General features: G+C 40.3%; 1 protein-coding gene across 4 annotated transcripts in view; it reads right to left on the bottom strand.

Moving 5' to 3' along the window:
- Window positions 1-8,785, bottom strand: part of spen (spen family transcriptional repressor) — a 51,943-nt gene extending 43,158 nt beyond the window's left edge. For all 4 annotated transcript variants that reach the window (XM_064957007.1, XM_064957009.1, XM_064957008.1 and 1 more), the window contains exon 1: window positions 8,381-8,785. In XM_064957007.1, coding sequence (XP_064813079.1) covers window positions 8,381-8,463 — 83 coding nt within the window. In that variant the 5' untranslated portion in view covers window positions 8,464-8,785. The remainder of the gene's footprint in view (window positions 1-8,380) is intronic.
- Window positions 8,786-15,804: the final 7,019 nt, after the last annotated feature.

Genomic DNA, 15,804 nt, shown 5'->3' with positions numbered 1-15,804 from the left:
GCCCTCTTTCAAAGTCACTGAGATGTTTTCTTCTAGCCATGGTAGCCAAAGTAATGGGCAACTGGTCATTTTTATTCATGACCTTAAGCATGATGTTATGTTAATTGCATTTCCATCCAAAACACTTTAAAACTCATTCCACGGAGGGCCGAGTGTCTGCGGGTTTCTACTCCTCCCTTGTACTTGTTTGATGAAATAAGGTCACTAATTGGTAAGGAACATCCCTAACCTGGTTGTCTGTCTTCATTGAAAGGAAAACCCCAAAACCCACAGACACAAGGCTCTCCATAGAATGTGTTTGACCCATGAGCACTAACAAGTGAAGTTCATAGGAGAATGTCAAACGAAAGCTAAGAGTATGTTTTAAAAATATATAATTTGTTATTTAACAACTAACAGCTTTAATTTCTGGTCAAACAGATGGAAAAGGGGTCTTTGACAACACCTACCAAAAAAAGTCTTACGGTATTAGAAATACATCAAAACACAAATGTTGAAGACCCCTGACAACTAATATCAACACTTCTATTTAGTTTGAGAAATTATTTGCCTTCTGTAAGTTTAAGAAACATTGCCTTGAGAAAATATCTTAAAGATATGTGCACATTTCTCTCCCTTATGGGGGAGGATAATGAAAGTTCATAGAAGCAACAAGTAAAGCTAGACTGCCAATTAGTTATAATGATTTTACTGATATGAAGTTTAGGAATTATTAAGTGATTAAAACTCGGAATTGTTACCAAATCAGTATCGGAATTACTGCAATTTAATTGGCTACAATGGGAAATCATACTAGAGACAAACCACAGTTGTGTCACCTGCTACTGTAACTCCCTTCCACTGGCATACTGTTATGTTCAAGTCATAACTGTTCTGTTTCTCTTTCTGTCTTCTGGTGGCCAAAGCAAGACTGAAAACCATCTGGACAATCTCTCCCTTCTTTCACTTTCAAGTTAAATGTTACCTCACCCAGCTCTTACTGGCACCTATCCTAGTTACATGTACTGTAACAAGCATCCTCAACTACTGAGCACCAACCAACGCTGGACTTCAAAAAGTAGTTTGGGTCAGTCCACCCTGGCCGGACCAAATCTGAACCAATCACAGACATTTATGTTTCACAAGTTTGGACAGCACCGTAGAGAACAGTACAGTAGAGCAGAGTTCAGTACAGTATAATGTAGATAGACTTTAAAGGTACTCAACTGTGATGTCCAAACTTGAGAAACATAGATGTCTATGATTGGTCCTGACCAGACGACATCTGAAACTAACAAAAGTGTTCTTGTTTTGTGGCAGAACTCATTACAATAATAGCCAGCGTGTCAAATAATACCCAGATATTCAAAAGAAGAATATTGCATATTTCTACCTTTGTGTACCATGATACATTACCATGAAGTAAGAGAATGATATTCATATCCGTAACTAGGCATTTCTGTATAATACAGATCAGAGACCCATGATGTAATTCCGTTACCGGATTTGAATCCACTTCACCTACCATAGTTCAATAGCCAATAATAATAATAATGAAACCCAAGGTGTCATGTCATAGCTGACACCCCATTCTTTCTGCAGACATCTCTGAATCTTAATTCGGGGCAGATACTTAAGAGTTTTTGGTCCCGTAAACTGAGGGAGATTTTACTGTAATTCTGTTATCAAACTTTGCATCTGCAAAGTTCCTCCACTAAAAGTGTTTTTGTGAAATATCCTGTTTAAATTGTTCAACGTAGTCCTTGTGCATCGAGTTGTATGGTTTGTTAAACTTTGTTTGGCATAGATTTTAAAGCTGAAATGTTTCAATTAACTCAGGAACCACACCTGTGTGGAAGCACCTGCATTCAATATACTTTGTAGGCCTATACCTCATGTACTCAAGTGTTTCCTGTATTTTTGGGAGTTACCTGTACATACAGTATATCACAAAAGCAAGTACACCCCTCACATTTTTGTAAATATTTGAGTATATATTTTCATGTGACAACACTGAAGAAATTACACTTTGCTACAATGTAAAGTAGTGAGTGTACAGCATGTATAACAGTGTAAATTTGCTGTCCCCTCAAATAACACAGTCATTAATTTCTAAACCGCTGGCAACAAAAGTGAGTACACCCCTAAGTGAAAATGTCCAAATTGGGCCCAATTAGCCATTTTCCCTCCCCAGTGTCATGTGACTCGTTAGTGTTACAAGGTCTCAGGTGTGAATGCGGAGCAGGTGTGTTAAATTTGGTGTCATCACTCTCACACTCCCTCATACTGACTGGTCACTGGAAGTTCAACATGCCACCTCATGGCAAAGAACTCTGAGGATCTGAAAAAAATAATTGTTGCTCTACATAAAGATGGCCTGGGCTATAAGAAGATTGCCAAGACCCTGAAACTGAGCTGCAGCACGGTGGCCAAGACCATACAGCGGTTTAACTGGACAGGTTCCACTCAGAACAGGCCTCGCCATGGTCGACCAAAGAAGTTGAGTGCACTTGCTCAGTGTCATATCCAGAGGTTGTCTTTGGGAAATAGACGTATGAGTGCTGCCAGCATTGCTGCAGAGGTTGAAGGGGTGGGGTGTCAGCCTGTCAGTGCTCAGACCATACGCCGTACACTGCATCAAATTGGTCTGCATGGCTGTCGTCCCAAAAGGAAGCCTCTTCTAAAGATGATGCACAAGAAAGCCCGCAAACAGTTTGCTGAAGACAAGCAGACTAAGGACATGGATTACTGGAACCATGTCCTGTGGTCTGATGAGACCAAGATAAACTTATGTGGTTCAGATGGTGTCAAGCGTGTGTGGCGGCAACCAGGTGAGGAGTACAAAGACAAGTGTGTCTTGCCTACAGTCAAGCATTGTGGTGGGAGTGTCATGGTCTGGGGCTGCATGAGTGCTGTCGGCACTGGGGAGCTACAGTTCATTGAGGGAACCATGAATGCCAACATGTACTGTGACATACTGAAGCAGAGCATGATCCCCTCCTTTGGAGACTGGGCAGCCGGGCAGTATTCCAACATGATAACAACCCCAAACACACCTCCAAGACGACCACTGCCTTGCTAAAGAAGCTGAGAGTAAAGGTGATGGACTGGCCAAGCATGTCTCCAGACCTAAACCCAATTGAGCATCTGTGGAGCATCCTCAAACGGAAGGTGGAGGAGTGCAAGGTCTCTAACATCCACCAGCTCTGTGATGTCATCATGGAGGAGGGGAAGAGGGCTTCAGTGGCAAACTGTGAAGCTCTGGTGAACTTCATGCCCAAGAGGGTTAAGGCAGTGCTGGAAAATGATGGTGGCCATACAAAATAGACACTTTCGGCCCAATTTGGACATTTTCACTTAGGGGTGTACTCACTTTTGTTGCCAGCGGTTTAGACATTAATGGCTATGTGTTGAGTTATTTTGAGGGGACAGCAAATTTACTGTTATACAAGCTGTACACTCACTACTTTACATTGTAGCAAAGTGTAATTTCTTCAGTGTTGTCACATGAAAAGATATACTCATATTTACAAAAATGTGAGGGGTGTACTCACTTTTGTGATATACTGTACATTCAATATATCATGTATTCTAGTTATGAGAAAGGTCCCTTAAGTTATTCAAAGATGGAACTCTGAGGTCTGCACAACGCAGCATATATACACACACGTGAAATTTCCTGGTTTGCTCTTCCGGGGCTTCATTTATAAATGTTGGGTACACAAAACATGCCCCAAAATATGTGTGCGCCTGTTTTCACGCAAAAGTTGGCATTTATACGTTTCAAGTTAACGCTGAGGCGTATTTCTGTCTGTAATAAAGTCCTTTTGTGGTAGAAAAAAAATTCTGATTGGCTGGGTCTGGCTCCCCAGTGGGTGGGCCTATGCCCTCCCAGGTTCACCCATGGCTGTGCCCCTGCCCAGTTATGTAAAATCCATAGAAAAGGCCCCAAATTATTTATTTAAAATTGACCGATTTCCTTATATGAACTGTAACTCAGTAAAATCTTAATTGTTGCATGTTGCATTTATATTCTTGTTCAGTATACAGTACCAGTCAAAAGTTTGGTCACCGACTCATTTTTTCATGTTTTCTTTATTTTTTACATGGTAGAATAATAGTGAAGACATCAGAACTATGAAATAACACACATGGAATCATGTAATAACCAAAAAAAAGTTACATCAAAATATATTTCATATTAGAGATTCTTCAAAGTAGACACCCTTTTCCTTGACATGCTTGGCAAGTCAAATCTCTCGAGTAGACAATATTTACTTTATAAACATATACATTTTTCATAACCATTGCAGAATAAACTCCTCACCTTTTCTGGCCATGTTGAGACAGCAGAGTTCATATTCCCGAAGTAGCCATACAACAAATACCCATGTCCATCTCTCATTTAAATTGGGCCTATTAGAAAGGATATTATAATTTCAAGCTTTTGCTCTATGCATCGGGCAGGGAGCACAGTTTATAGTATACAGTAGAATGTAATAGGTGAACAGATAGTGGTAGCCTACACACTTCAATGCAAACTAACTAGGTCTAAATGTAGTTTTCATTTTTTTCAAAGCGGACGATGTTTCAGAATTCTCAGACTGTGCAGCATATTTAGGTTAGGGAAAAAGTGGATGCAAACATTGCTGCATTCAAACGATTTGTTAACAGGTCCACAACAATTTGCAATCAGTATTTATGCTGCAATAGTTTGTGTCAGGGGGCTAGAGTCAGTCTATTATATCTAGAGTATTTCTCCTTTCTTATCCGGTGTGAATTTAAGCATCTATCCCTCTCCCCACTACCTGGCCTGATGACTCCTTGCTGTCCCCCAGTCCACCTGGTTGTGCTGCTGCTCGTTTCAACTGTTCTGCCTGCGGCTATGGAACCCTGACCTGTTCACCGAACGTGCAACCTTGTCTCAGACCTGCTGTTTTCAACTCTCTAGAGACAGCAGATGGGGTAGAGATACTATGAATGATGAGCTATGAAAAGCCAACTGACATTTACTCCTGAGGTGCACCCTCTACAACCACTGTGATGATTGTGATTATTATTTGACCCTGCTGGTCATCTATGAATGTTTGAACATTTTGGCCATGTTCTGTTATAATCTCCCCCTAGCACAGCCAGAAGAGGACTGGCTGCCCCTCATAGCCTGGTTCCTCTCTAGGTTTCTTCCTAGGTTAAGGCCTTTCTAGAGAGTTTTTCCTAGCCACTGTGCTTCTACACCTGCATTGCATGCTGTTTGGGATTTTAGGCTGGATTTCTGTACAGCACGTTGTGACATCAGCTGATGTAAAAAGGTCTTCATAAATACATTGGATTGATTAATTGAATACAGCAAATGTCACTGGAAAAAAAACGTTCTGCCAACACCTCCAAATAAATTTTAATCAAGTTCGCCATTTCCTTTTGATACGGTCTTGGTCTAGTTCCAATACTTCCAAAGTATACAGGCTGGTTTTGTCACAACAAAATATTAATTATGGGCGTGTTTCAGGCAGCGTTATAATGCTCGTTAACGCGCGCTCTTTTTTATGACAGGTTTAATTTATAACGGGAAACATGGGGATGGCGTGCGTCAGATATTTCGTGTTAATTTACTTAAAGGTTATAAATGAGGACCCATGGCTCTACACTGAGTTTTGTTGTTGTTACAAGGAGCACGTGTGCGCGTAAATTGAAAAACTTACGCGCACATAAATACATGCACAATAAAAAATGAACGCTAGAATCCTTAATTTGTCTAAGCGCACTGGTGCTCCTAAATTAAAATATCAGGTCTGAAAGCTATATATATTTTGGCGCATATAAGAGTAAAATGGTCGCCGTGTGGAGCCCTCCTCTTGCTTGTGGGTGCAAACCCGATGCATTACGCAATATGGGATCATTTCACTTGTCCTTCCAATAAGGCTTGCAAAAGAGAAATATAGCTATATGGGCTTCTATATTTTAATACGTAAAGTGCAACTGTTTTATGCAAGGAAAATTAAAGTTTATTTCAGAGGAAAAAGTGATTTCAATCGTTTCCCTGGATATAGCCTATAATTAAAATGGGTTATTGCCTTCAAATGTATTTCCATTGTAGCCTATGGCGTCTATAAAACAGCTGGAATATTACAGTTACGATGTTATTTCTGATTAGAGTTATTTGCCAACGTCTTGGGGAGCTTAGGCTACTCCATACAACACTTTTTTATATTCAGGGAGAAAATGAAAACCACAGAACACACATCTATTTCTGCTTATTGTCCGACCGACACCCAGAGAATGCCCATAAGTGTAGACTCTAAGGTATGCTAGTTCCCACATTGAATAGCCTCCGACGCCATTTTAGAAACCCGTTCACACTGCTTACTCATTCTGCCGTCCCCCATCTTCAATGACTCCTATCACACACTCAGCTGTCATGCACCTGCATACGCTGTCTGCTTCTTTGTTTGTTACAATATAACCAGAAGCTGCTCGACGAGCAGTGAGCACCCGAAATGTTTTTCCATGCGCACTCATTACCTCATCTTCAAAACAAAATCAAAATGTCTGTGATCAATTGTCAAATGTTTTTAATAGTCTATGCATATTACATTTCTAGGACATAATGAATGAACATCATAAGGACGACATAAATGCACCACAAGATTTGAAAAGCAGATAGGTTACCAGCATTCATGCATGCATCTGAACATAACATCAAAGATTAAGGATTAAATTCAATGAAACTAGGCCTAAATGAGCATCCGTTTGAGATTAACCTACAAAATACAGTCTGAAATTGCCAGTCATAATGGTCTGATGAGAATACGCTGTTTGTCTCTATATCAAAACCTGCGCTGGAAACCGTGTCAGAAATAGGCCACTTAGGACATACAGCCATAATGTTTTAACTTAAAAACGCAGCACTTCAGCTAACGGAAAGAAATAATACGGATATCGCGTATTTTAATTAGGCTACTCCTCCTGCCGAGCTCGACAGATAGGCGGCCTGTTTTTTCTTTGACAGACAGTAGGAACTAGAGAGCGCACAGTGTCAAGACAACCAAATTTAGCCCAATTCAGATGTTGGGAAATGTTTGTTAAATGCACAAAAGCTATATAGTTTACCATCCATCACACAGTCTGATTTGACAAAAATTGTAAAAATGTGAAGTAATAATAATGGAGCAATGTCAATAAAATCGCCCTTTACATTTCAGAAGTGAAACATAATGTTCCAAGAGCCTATAGTTTATATAGGGTTAGCTATATCGACAATCATGTAGGCTACCAATAGGGAATACGATCAGTGCCTTATAATCACCGTGATTCTTATTCCAACGTTGACAGTTTAATTAGGGTTTATGGTCGTCATTATTGTCGTTTGTTTACACAATTTATGAATGCAACCAATGTAAAGAAGGGGACAATCTTGAAATTGTAGGCTGTTACCTATAGGCCTACGAAATGTTAGGCTATATTACTCATTTGAATAACAAACCATAGCAACCATACATGCATTCAATTAACATTTCAGTTTATTTTGAAAAAAACATGTTGAATGTCAACTGCTAACCACTGACATTTAATTCCATTATTTGGCCAATTGACGCCAATAGTCACACACAGTATGATGCTGCTGGCAAGTCAGCTCTGCATCACCTCAATATTTTTTACGTTGCAGAGCCTCAGCGGAACTTGACACTTTGAAACTACTTGAAATTTGCAACAAATCTTGCGGTGGGGCCCAGCAATTGCAGTTGATCTCACAATGAACCATCACTTGGCTGAACAGCGAGCAGTTGCATCAAGGAAAAACATTGATGCGAAGTAGTGATTAACATGCTTCGAAGGTGTGAGTACATTGCACGTGGGCAGTATGTTTTGATTTTAGAACTATGATTGATTGCTGACAGACTTCTAGCCACTGCATGGTTCGTTACAATTCCATTGCCGGAGACACTCCACAACTGGCAAGTTTTAATTAGGCTATACCATGGCATAACTTTGAAACAAGCCAAGTCGCTCGGTCTTAACACACCACAACCAGCAGGCTGCTTCAGTGGCACGATTGTTCAGTGGCGCTAGCTAGCTGTTTTCTAAAGTAATTAACTAGCTACCTAAGCTATTTCTAAGTCCACCGCGTGTGAGAAGTGGCTTGCAAGACCTCGAAATCCAGGTAAATGGGCCATAGATAGCAATTGGTAAGCTCATGTTATTTAGTTAGATATTATAACTATCTTCCTCTTCACCCGAGTTGTTTGCATTGGGTTGCTGGTTTGTTGGCAGTGGGTTAGCCAGGCTGTCACTTGCCTGGGCAATTCGATCCAGAATTGATCTCCCTCTGATTTAAGGGGAATCAGGCAGACAGATGCTGACAGTTGTGGGATAACGTTTCTCGGTGAAATATGTCGTTACTCACCGTTTGAAATGTTCAATGATCTTCTCCTCTCGTACATTTTCGGGTAAATTTCCCACCCATAAATGTCTGGTTTCCCGGACCATACTGTGCGCTCCTGTCCCCCGATCATACAGATGAGTTTGATGTCCTTATCTTCTCCGATACAAAGTAAAATACGTTGTGAAATTGAGCGCAGCGAAGTATTGTGCGTAGATCGACTGCATGTTCTGGCCCAATGTAACCATTGGGGTTCAATTCTTGCACGCTGTTTGATTCCCTTTGCTGTCTAAGCGCGATCCGGGCTTACGAGCACGCGCTGTATTACTGTTCCCGTGACTAGGCGCGTCCCTGACACCATGCGACCCTTTGGCTGTCGAAAGAACGCTTGTAGCTACCTAAAAAAGATGCAGCAACCTTGCTCGTAATGAGGCGCACACAGCGCACGCGTGGCACTGTGTGAGAACTATTTTTTTTTTCGCTTTCAGCCGAGATCGCCTTTCGTCGTGCGCATGCGTGGGTATTGATGTGTGATTTTGGGGTTTGGGTCGGAGGGTGTGAATAGAATGTTTCACAGAGACAGATAGCACCTGGCAAGCAGTCCTACAACAGGCCACTGAAGAATGTTTTACTTTGTGACATTGAATAGTGTCACAAAGTATACATAAGAAGTGGTATAAAACATTTTTTTCAAAGTACAGTAGGCTTCAGTTGCTATTCAAAGACCCAAATGACAAAAACAAACAATGGAGAATAAAACATTTATTATACATTTGTAATAAGCTCATACGGTATTTATAAGTTTATAGAAATGTATTACAAATTCTTGAAAATAATAAATAAATGACCAGCCTAGAGCTGGTCTTTCGACCAAACTGAGCAACCGGGCAAGAAGGACCTTGGTCAGGGAGGTGACCAAGAACAAATGACCACTCTGACACCCTTAACAGTCTCTACAGCATTCCACCAATCTGGACTTTATGGGAGAGCGGCCAGACGGAAGCCACTCCTGAGGAAAGGGCACATGACAGCATGCCTGGAGTTTGCAAAAAGGCATGTGAAAGTCTCAGAACATAAGGCAAAAGATTGTGTTCTGCTGAGACAAAAGAGTGCAAATAAACCTTAGACTAGGGTGAACATTTACATTCCAACAGGACAATGACCCCAAGCATACAGCCAAAGCAAAGCTGGAATGGCTTCAGAACAAGAATGTGAAAGTAAAAGACCTTGAGTGCCCAAAGTCCAGACTTGAATCCCATTGAAAGACTTGAAGATTGCTGTTCACTGCTGCTCCCCTTCTAATTTAACAGAGCTTGAGAAAATCTGCAAGGAAGAATGTAAGAAAATCCCCAAAGCTGATAGATATACCCAAGACAACCCAATGCTGTAATTGCCACCAAAGGTGCTTTTACAAAGTATTCTCAGGGATGTGAATACTTATGTAAATGAGATATTTCTGTATTGCATTTTCAATAAATGTGCAAAGATTTCTAAAAACATGTTTTCACGATGTCATTATGGGGTATTGTGTGTAGATGGGTGAGAGTAGTTGTATTTAATCCATTTTGAAAATCAGGCTGTAACACAACAACATTTCAAATAAGTCAAAGGGTATGAATACTTTCTGAAGGCACTGTACCTTCGCTGTGAGACAAGATGAGACAGGATGTCGAATGGTAACAGAGAGGATGAGGCATTACCACCAACAGCATCGGTGTGCAATTACATTTAAAATTAAAAGTAGCGCAGATAAGAGGTTAGTTGTCTATCTTTGTGGGTAGTACTAGCTATCCAGTGTAGCCAATTTATCAAGGTGACAGCTAAAGTACAAGCAACAGTGGTTGCATGGTTGTAGTGATTTTTTTGCATTAATAATAACAGTGTATCCAAAAAAATTATAAAAACAATATATTCATCCTGAAAAAAGCTAGCTAGCTAACTCTCCCAACTTCAACCACTATGCTACTAAACACACTAACATAATGCCCTGGATCAGAGCTAGTGTGCCGATTGGTACAGTTGAAGTCGGACGTTTACATACACTTAGGTTGGAGTCATTAATACTTGTTTTTCAACCACTCCACAAATTTCTTGTTAACAAACTATAGTTTTGGCAAGCCGGTTAGGACATCTACTTTGTGCACGATACAACTAATTTTTCCAACAATTGTTTAGAGACAGATTATTTCACTTATAATTCACTGTATCACAATTCCAGTGGGTCAGAAGTTTACATACACTAAGTTGACTATGCCTTTTAAACAGCTTGGAAAATTCCAGAAAATTATGTCATGGCTTTAGAAGTTTCTGTCAAGCTATTTGACATAATTTGAGTCAATTGGTGGTGTACCTCCACAAGTCTGGTTCATCCTTGGGAACAATTTCCAAAACCTGAAGGTACAACGTTCATCTGAACAAACAATAGTATGCAAGTATAAACACTATGGGACCACGCAGCTGTCATACCGCTCAGGAAAGAGACATGTCTCCTAGAGATGAACGTACTTTGGTGCAAAAAGTGCGAAAAGTGCAAATCAATCCCAGAACAACATCAATGGACCTTGTGAAGATACTGGAGGAAACGGGTACAAAAGTATCTATATCCACAGTAAAACGAGTCCTAAGAAGCCACAGCTCCAAAACCACCATAAAAAAGCCTGACTATGGTTTGCAACTGCACATGGGGACGAAGATCTTACTTTTTGGAGAAATGTCCTCTGATCTTAAAATAAAGTGATGATCCTAACTCACATAAAACAGGGAATTCTTACTCAGATTAAATGTCAGGAATTGTGAAAAACTGAGTTTGAATGTATTTGGCTAAGGTGTATGTAAACTTCCGACTTCAAATGTATGTGTTAATACTGATGCCCTGGAAAACGTCACAAGTTCAGGTATCGATGTGTGAGTTTGGGGTTTGGGTCGGAGGGTGTGAATAGAATGTTTCACAGAGACAGATAGCACCTGGCAAGCAGTCCTACAACAGGCCACTGAAGAATGGGAATAGCAACTGAGACACAATGATACCCTCTGAGACACGTGCATGCGCATGGCGGTAAATTTGTTAAAAACCCACAAAGAGAGTAAGACCTTTCTACTAATAACAGCTAGTTTTCAGTTGTCCCCTTCCCACTCAGACCATTCCCAGACAGTCCTAGCAAAATTCTTGCTTGAGAAATTGCTCTTTGCTAAGAAGCTTTATTTGTATTTGTTTTCAGTTAAAATGGTAAAAAAATAAATCACAGTTAAGTGCTTAATTGTTACAAATAAATTATTTAAAATTGAGATAAAAACAGCTGAATTGGACCTTTAACATTAGGAATTAAACAGATTTCTAGTCAAAACCACAATGGAAGGGCCACCAATTTGGTGGACAGTACCATCACCTACAAACCCCGATTTGAACCGTGAATAAGACAGGCTATACCTGAAAAATGCAGTATTGGAGCAAGCACAAACAGACTATACTTTTTTAATATCTGCAAGAACTAAACATATAACTAACTTCTGTTCTTCTGAATGAGCAGAACATAGTTTGAAATCAACATGAGGAACACAGAGTGAAAACAAGAGAATAATATCACACAAGTTTCACGAGAGCCCTTTTGAATAAGTAAATGAGTTGCAATGCCATTTCAATTTAGTGCCTATACCACAATGTCAGAAATTAAACACTTTTAATTTTGGACTTGTTGTGCAGAAATCAGGCACAACAAGTCCAAAAAACCAAGTATACAATGTGATAAAATATGATAGCATATAGGTCAACGTCCATGGTGTTGCAAGTTCAGTAGGCTAGTTAAATATCAAATTACTTGAAGGAATGATACAGTTTACAGTGAAGGTTTCATGAAATCTAATGGACAGTTTGAATAAAGATTGATAACGAATTTTGAAAACGAGTTGGCCTACGTAGACATGCGCTGCAATGCGGTAAAAAAAGGATCTGCATTTTGGAACAAGGACGCATGCGTATGGCATGCTACCAAGGGGTCAAGAGACATTTCTAGAAATAAGCTACAGTAGAGTCCAGCCGTCAGAGGAGGTACAGGAAAATTATAATTCCCACAGTTTATTTTTATTTTAAGAAATCCATACTTGAGCGCTGTTGGAAATAATCGTGTCCTTCCAGTAAACTCAACGAATTCATCGTTCTGATGTAAAAAGGAACAGCTTAATAAAGTCTACCAATAACATCGTGGATTGTAAAATGTTCGTATTGCCTAAAAACATTGTGGTGGAACTACCGAACCTATACCATGCCAATGTCCTTTACAACTTCGGTCTTGGTCGACCTTGGATTATTTTGAAAATGAGGCACCGTTTTATTATCCACATTTCTTCAACAGATCATGGAATAAATTAACGGAATAAACAAAGCCCCATTTTGGATGCAGGCAAATAAGTCACCCACTGTCAAATAAAATCGGCGCATATAAACAGTTTCTCAAAACTGCTATCAAAAGATAAAGGACTGATAAAAATCTGGTTTGTGGGTGCCATAAATTTCGGATTTAAACGAGAACTGCATACAGCAAGGAAAACAGCGCCGAATAGGCTTTTTGTGGGAGGCATAATTGACATTTTAGTGTTTCGGTATATTCGATGTAATTATTGTCAATTTATTCATACACGTAATATACTTGAGTGTCTGAAGACACTCAAAACAATCAGAATTCAAACTATTAGATTTGACACTTTCTATGCAGTGAGTTATGGGATTGGTTTGTTCCTCTTTTCTGAAAATAGCCTGAAGAGTCATTTTGTATAACGCCATTTTGTGTGACTTACAAGTGCCAACATTATGCTTCAGCCATTTTGTACAAGTTTATTTTCAAGATGAGTTGGCATGGTTCACATTAATATACAGTGGCAAGAAAAAGTATGTGAACCCTTTGGAATTACCTGGATTACTGAATAAATGTGTCATCAAGTCACAACAATAGACAAACAGTGTGCTTAAACTAACACACAATGTATCGTATTTTTGTATATGTTGAATACATAATTTAAACATTCACAGTGTACAGTTGTGGCCAAAAGTTTTGAGAATGACACAAATATTAATTTTCACAAAGTCTGCTGCCTCAGTTTATATGATGCCAATTTGCATATACTCCAGAATGTTATGAAGAGTGATCAGATGAATTGCAATTATTTGCAAAGTCCCTCTTTGCCATGCAAATGAACTGAATCTCAAAAAAACAAAATCCGCTGCATTTCAGCCCTGCCACAAAAGGACCAGCTGATATCATGTCAGTGATTCTCTTGTTAACACAGGTGTGAGTATTGATGAGGACAAGGTTAGAGATCACTCTGTCATGCTGATTGAGTTCAAATAACAGACTGGAAGCTTCAAAAGGAGGGTGGTGATTGGAATCATTGTTCTTCCTCTGACAACCATGGTTACCTGCAAGGAAACACGTGCCGTCATCATTGCTTTGCACAAAAAGGGCTTCACAGGCAAGGATATTGCTGCCAGTAAGATTGCACCTGAATCAACCATTTATCGGATCATCAAGCACTTCAAGGAAAGCGGTTCAGTTGTTGTGAAGAAGGCGTCAGGGCCCCCAAGAAAGTCCAGCAAACGCCAGGACCGTCTCCTAAAGTTGATTCAGCTGCGGGATCGGGGCACCACCAGTACAGAGCTTGCTCAGGAATGGCAGCAGGCAGGTGTGAGTGCATCTGCACGCACAGTGAGGTGAAGACTTTTGGAGGATGGCCTGGTGTCAAGAAGGGCAGCAAAGAAGCCACTTCTCTCCAGGAAAAACATCAGGGACAGACTGATATTCTGCAAAAGGTACAGGGATTGGACTGCTGAGGACTGGGGTAAAGTCATTTTCTCTCGTGAATCCCCTTTCCTATTGTTTGGGGCATCCGGAGAAAACCTTGTCCGGAGAAGACAAGGTGAGCGCTTCCATCAGTCCTGTGTCATGCCAACAGTAAAGCACCCTGAGACCATTCATGTGTGGGGTTGCTTCTCAGCTCACTCACAATTTTGCCTAAGAACACAGCCATGAATAAAGAATGGTACCAGCACATCCTCCAACTTCTCCCAACCATCCAGGAACAGTTTGGTGACGGACAATGCCTTTTCCAGCATGATGGAGCACCTTGCCATAAGGCAAAAGTGATAACTAAGTGGCTCGGGGAACAAAACATTGATATATTGGGTCCATGGCCAGGAAACTCCCCAGACCTTAATCCCATTAAGAACTTGTGGTCAATTCTCAAGATGCGGGTGGACAAACAAAAACCCACAAATTCTGACAAACTCCAAAACATTGATTATGCAAGAATGGGCTGCCATCAGTCAGGATGTGGCCCAGAAGTTAATTGACAGCATGCCAGGGCGGATTGCAGAGGTCTTGAAAAAGAAGGGTCAACACTGCAAATATCGACTCTTTGCATCAACTTCATGTAATTGTCAATAAACACTTTGACACTTATGAAAGGCTTGAAATTATACTTCAGTATTCCATAGTAACATCTGACGAAAATATCTAAAGACACTGAGGCAGCAGACTTTGTGAAAATTAATATCTGTGTCATTCTCAACTTTTGGCAACGACTGTAGGTTGAAAAAAAGTATGAACCCCTAGGCTAATTACTTCTCCAAAAGCTAATTGGAGTCAGCTAACCTGGTCCAATCAACGAGACAAGATTGGAGATGTTGGTTAGAGCTGCCTTGACCTAAAAAACACTCACAAAATGTCAGTTTGCTATTCACAAGAGGCATTGCCTGATGTGAACAATGCCTTGAACAAAAGAGATCTCAGAAGACCAAAGATTTAGAATTGTTGACATGCATGAAGCCGGAAAGGGTTGCAAAAGTATATCTAAAAGGCCTTTATGTTCATCAGTCCATGGTAAGGCAAATTGCCTATAAATAGAGAAAGTTCAGCACTGTTGCTACACCCTAGGAGTGGCCGTCCTGCAAAGATGACTGCAAGAGCACAGTACAGAATGCTCAGTGAGTTTAAGAAGAATCCTACAGTGTCAGCTAAAGACTTACAGAAATCTATGGAACATGCTAACATCTCTGTTGACGAGTCTATGATACGTAAAACACTAAACAAGGATGGTGTTCATGGGAGGACATCACGGAAGAAGCCGCTTCTGTCCAAAAAAGTGCACCTGGGATGTTCCACAGCGCTACTTGCAAAATATTCTGTGTACAGATGAAACTACAGTTGAGTTGTTTGGATGGAACACAACACTGTGTGTGGAGAAAAAAAGGCACAGCACACCAACATCAAAACCTCACCTCAACTGTAAAGTATGGTGGAGGGAGCATCATGGTTTGGAGCTGTTTTTCTGCCTCAGGGCCTGGACAACTTGCTATCATCGCTGGAAAAATGAATTCCCAAGTTTATCTAGACATTTTGCAGGAGAATGTAAGGCTATCTGTCCGCCATTTAAAGCTCAACAGAAGTTGGATGATACAA

This window comes from Oncorhynchus masou, chromosome 33 (genome assembly GCF_036934945.1).
Source record: "Oncorhynchus masou masou isolate Uvic2021 chromosome 33, UVic_Omas_1.1, whole genome shotgun sequence".
NCBI lineage: Eukaryota > Metazoa > Chordata > Actinopteri > Salmoniformes > Salmonidae > Oncorhynchus > Oncorhynchus masou.
Note: the sequence above shows the minus strand (reverse complement) of the source record. Positions and strands in the feature narration are given on the sequence as shown.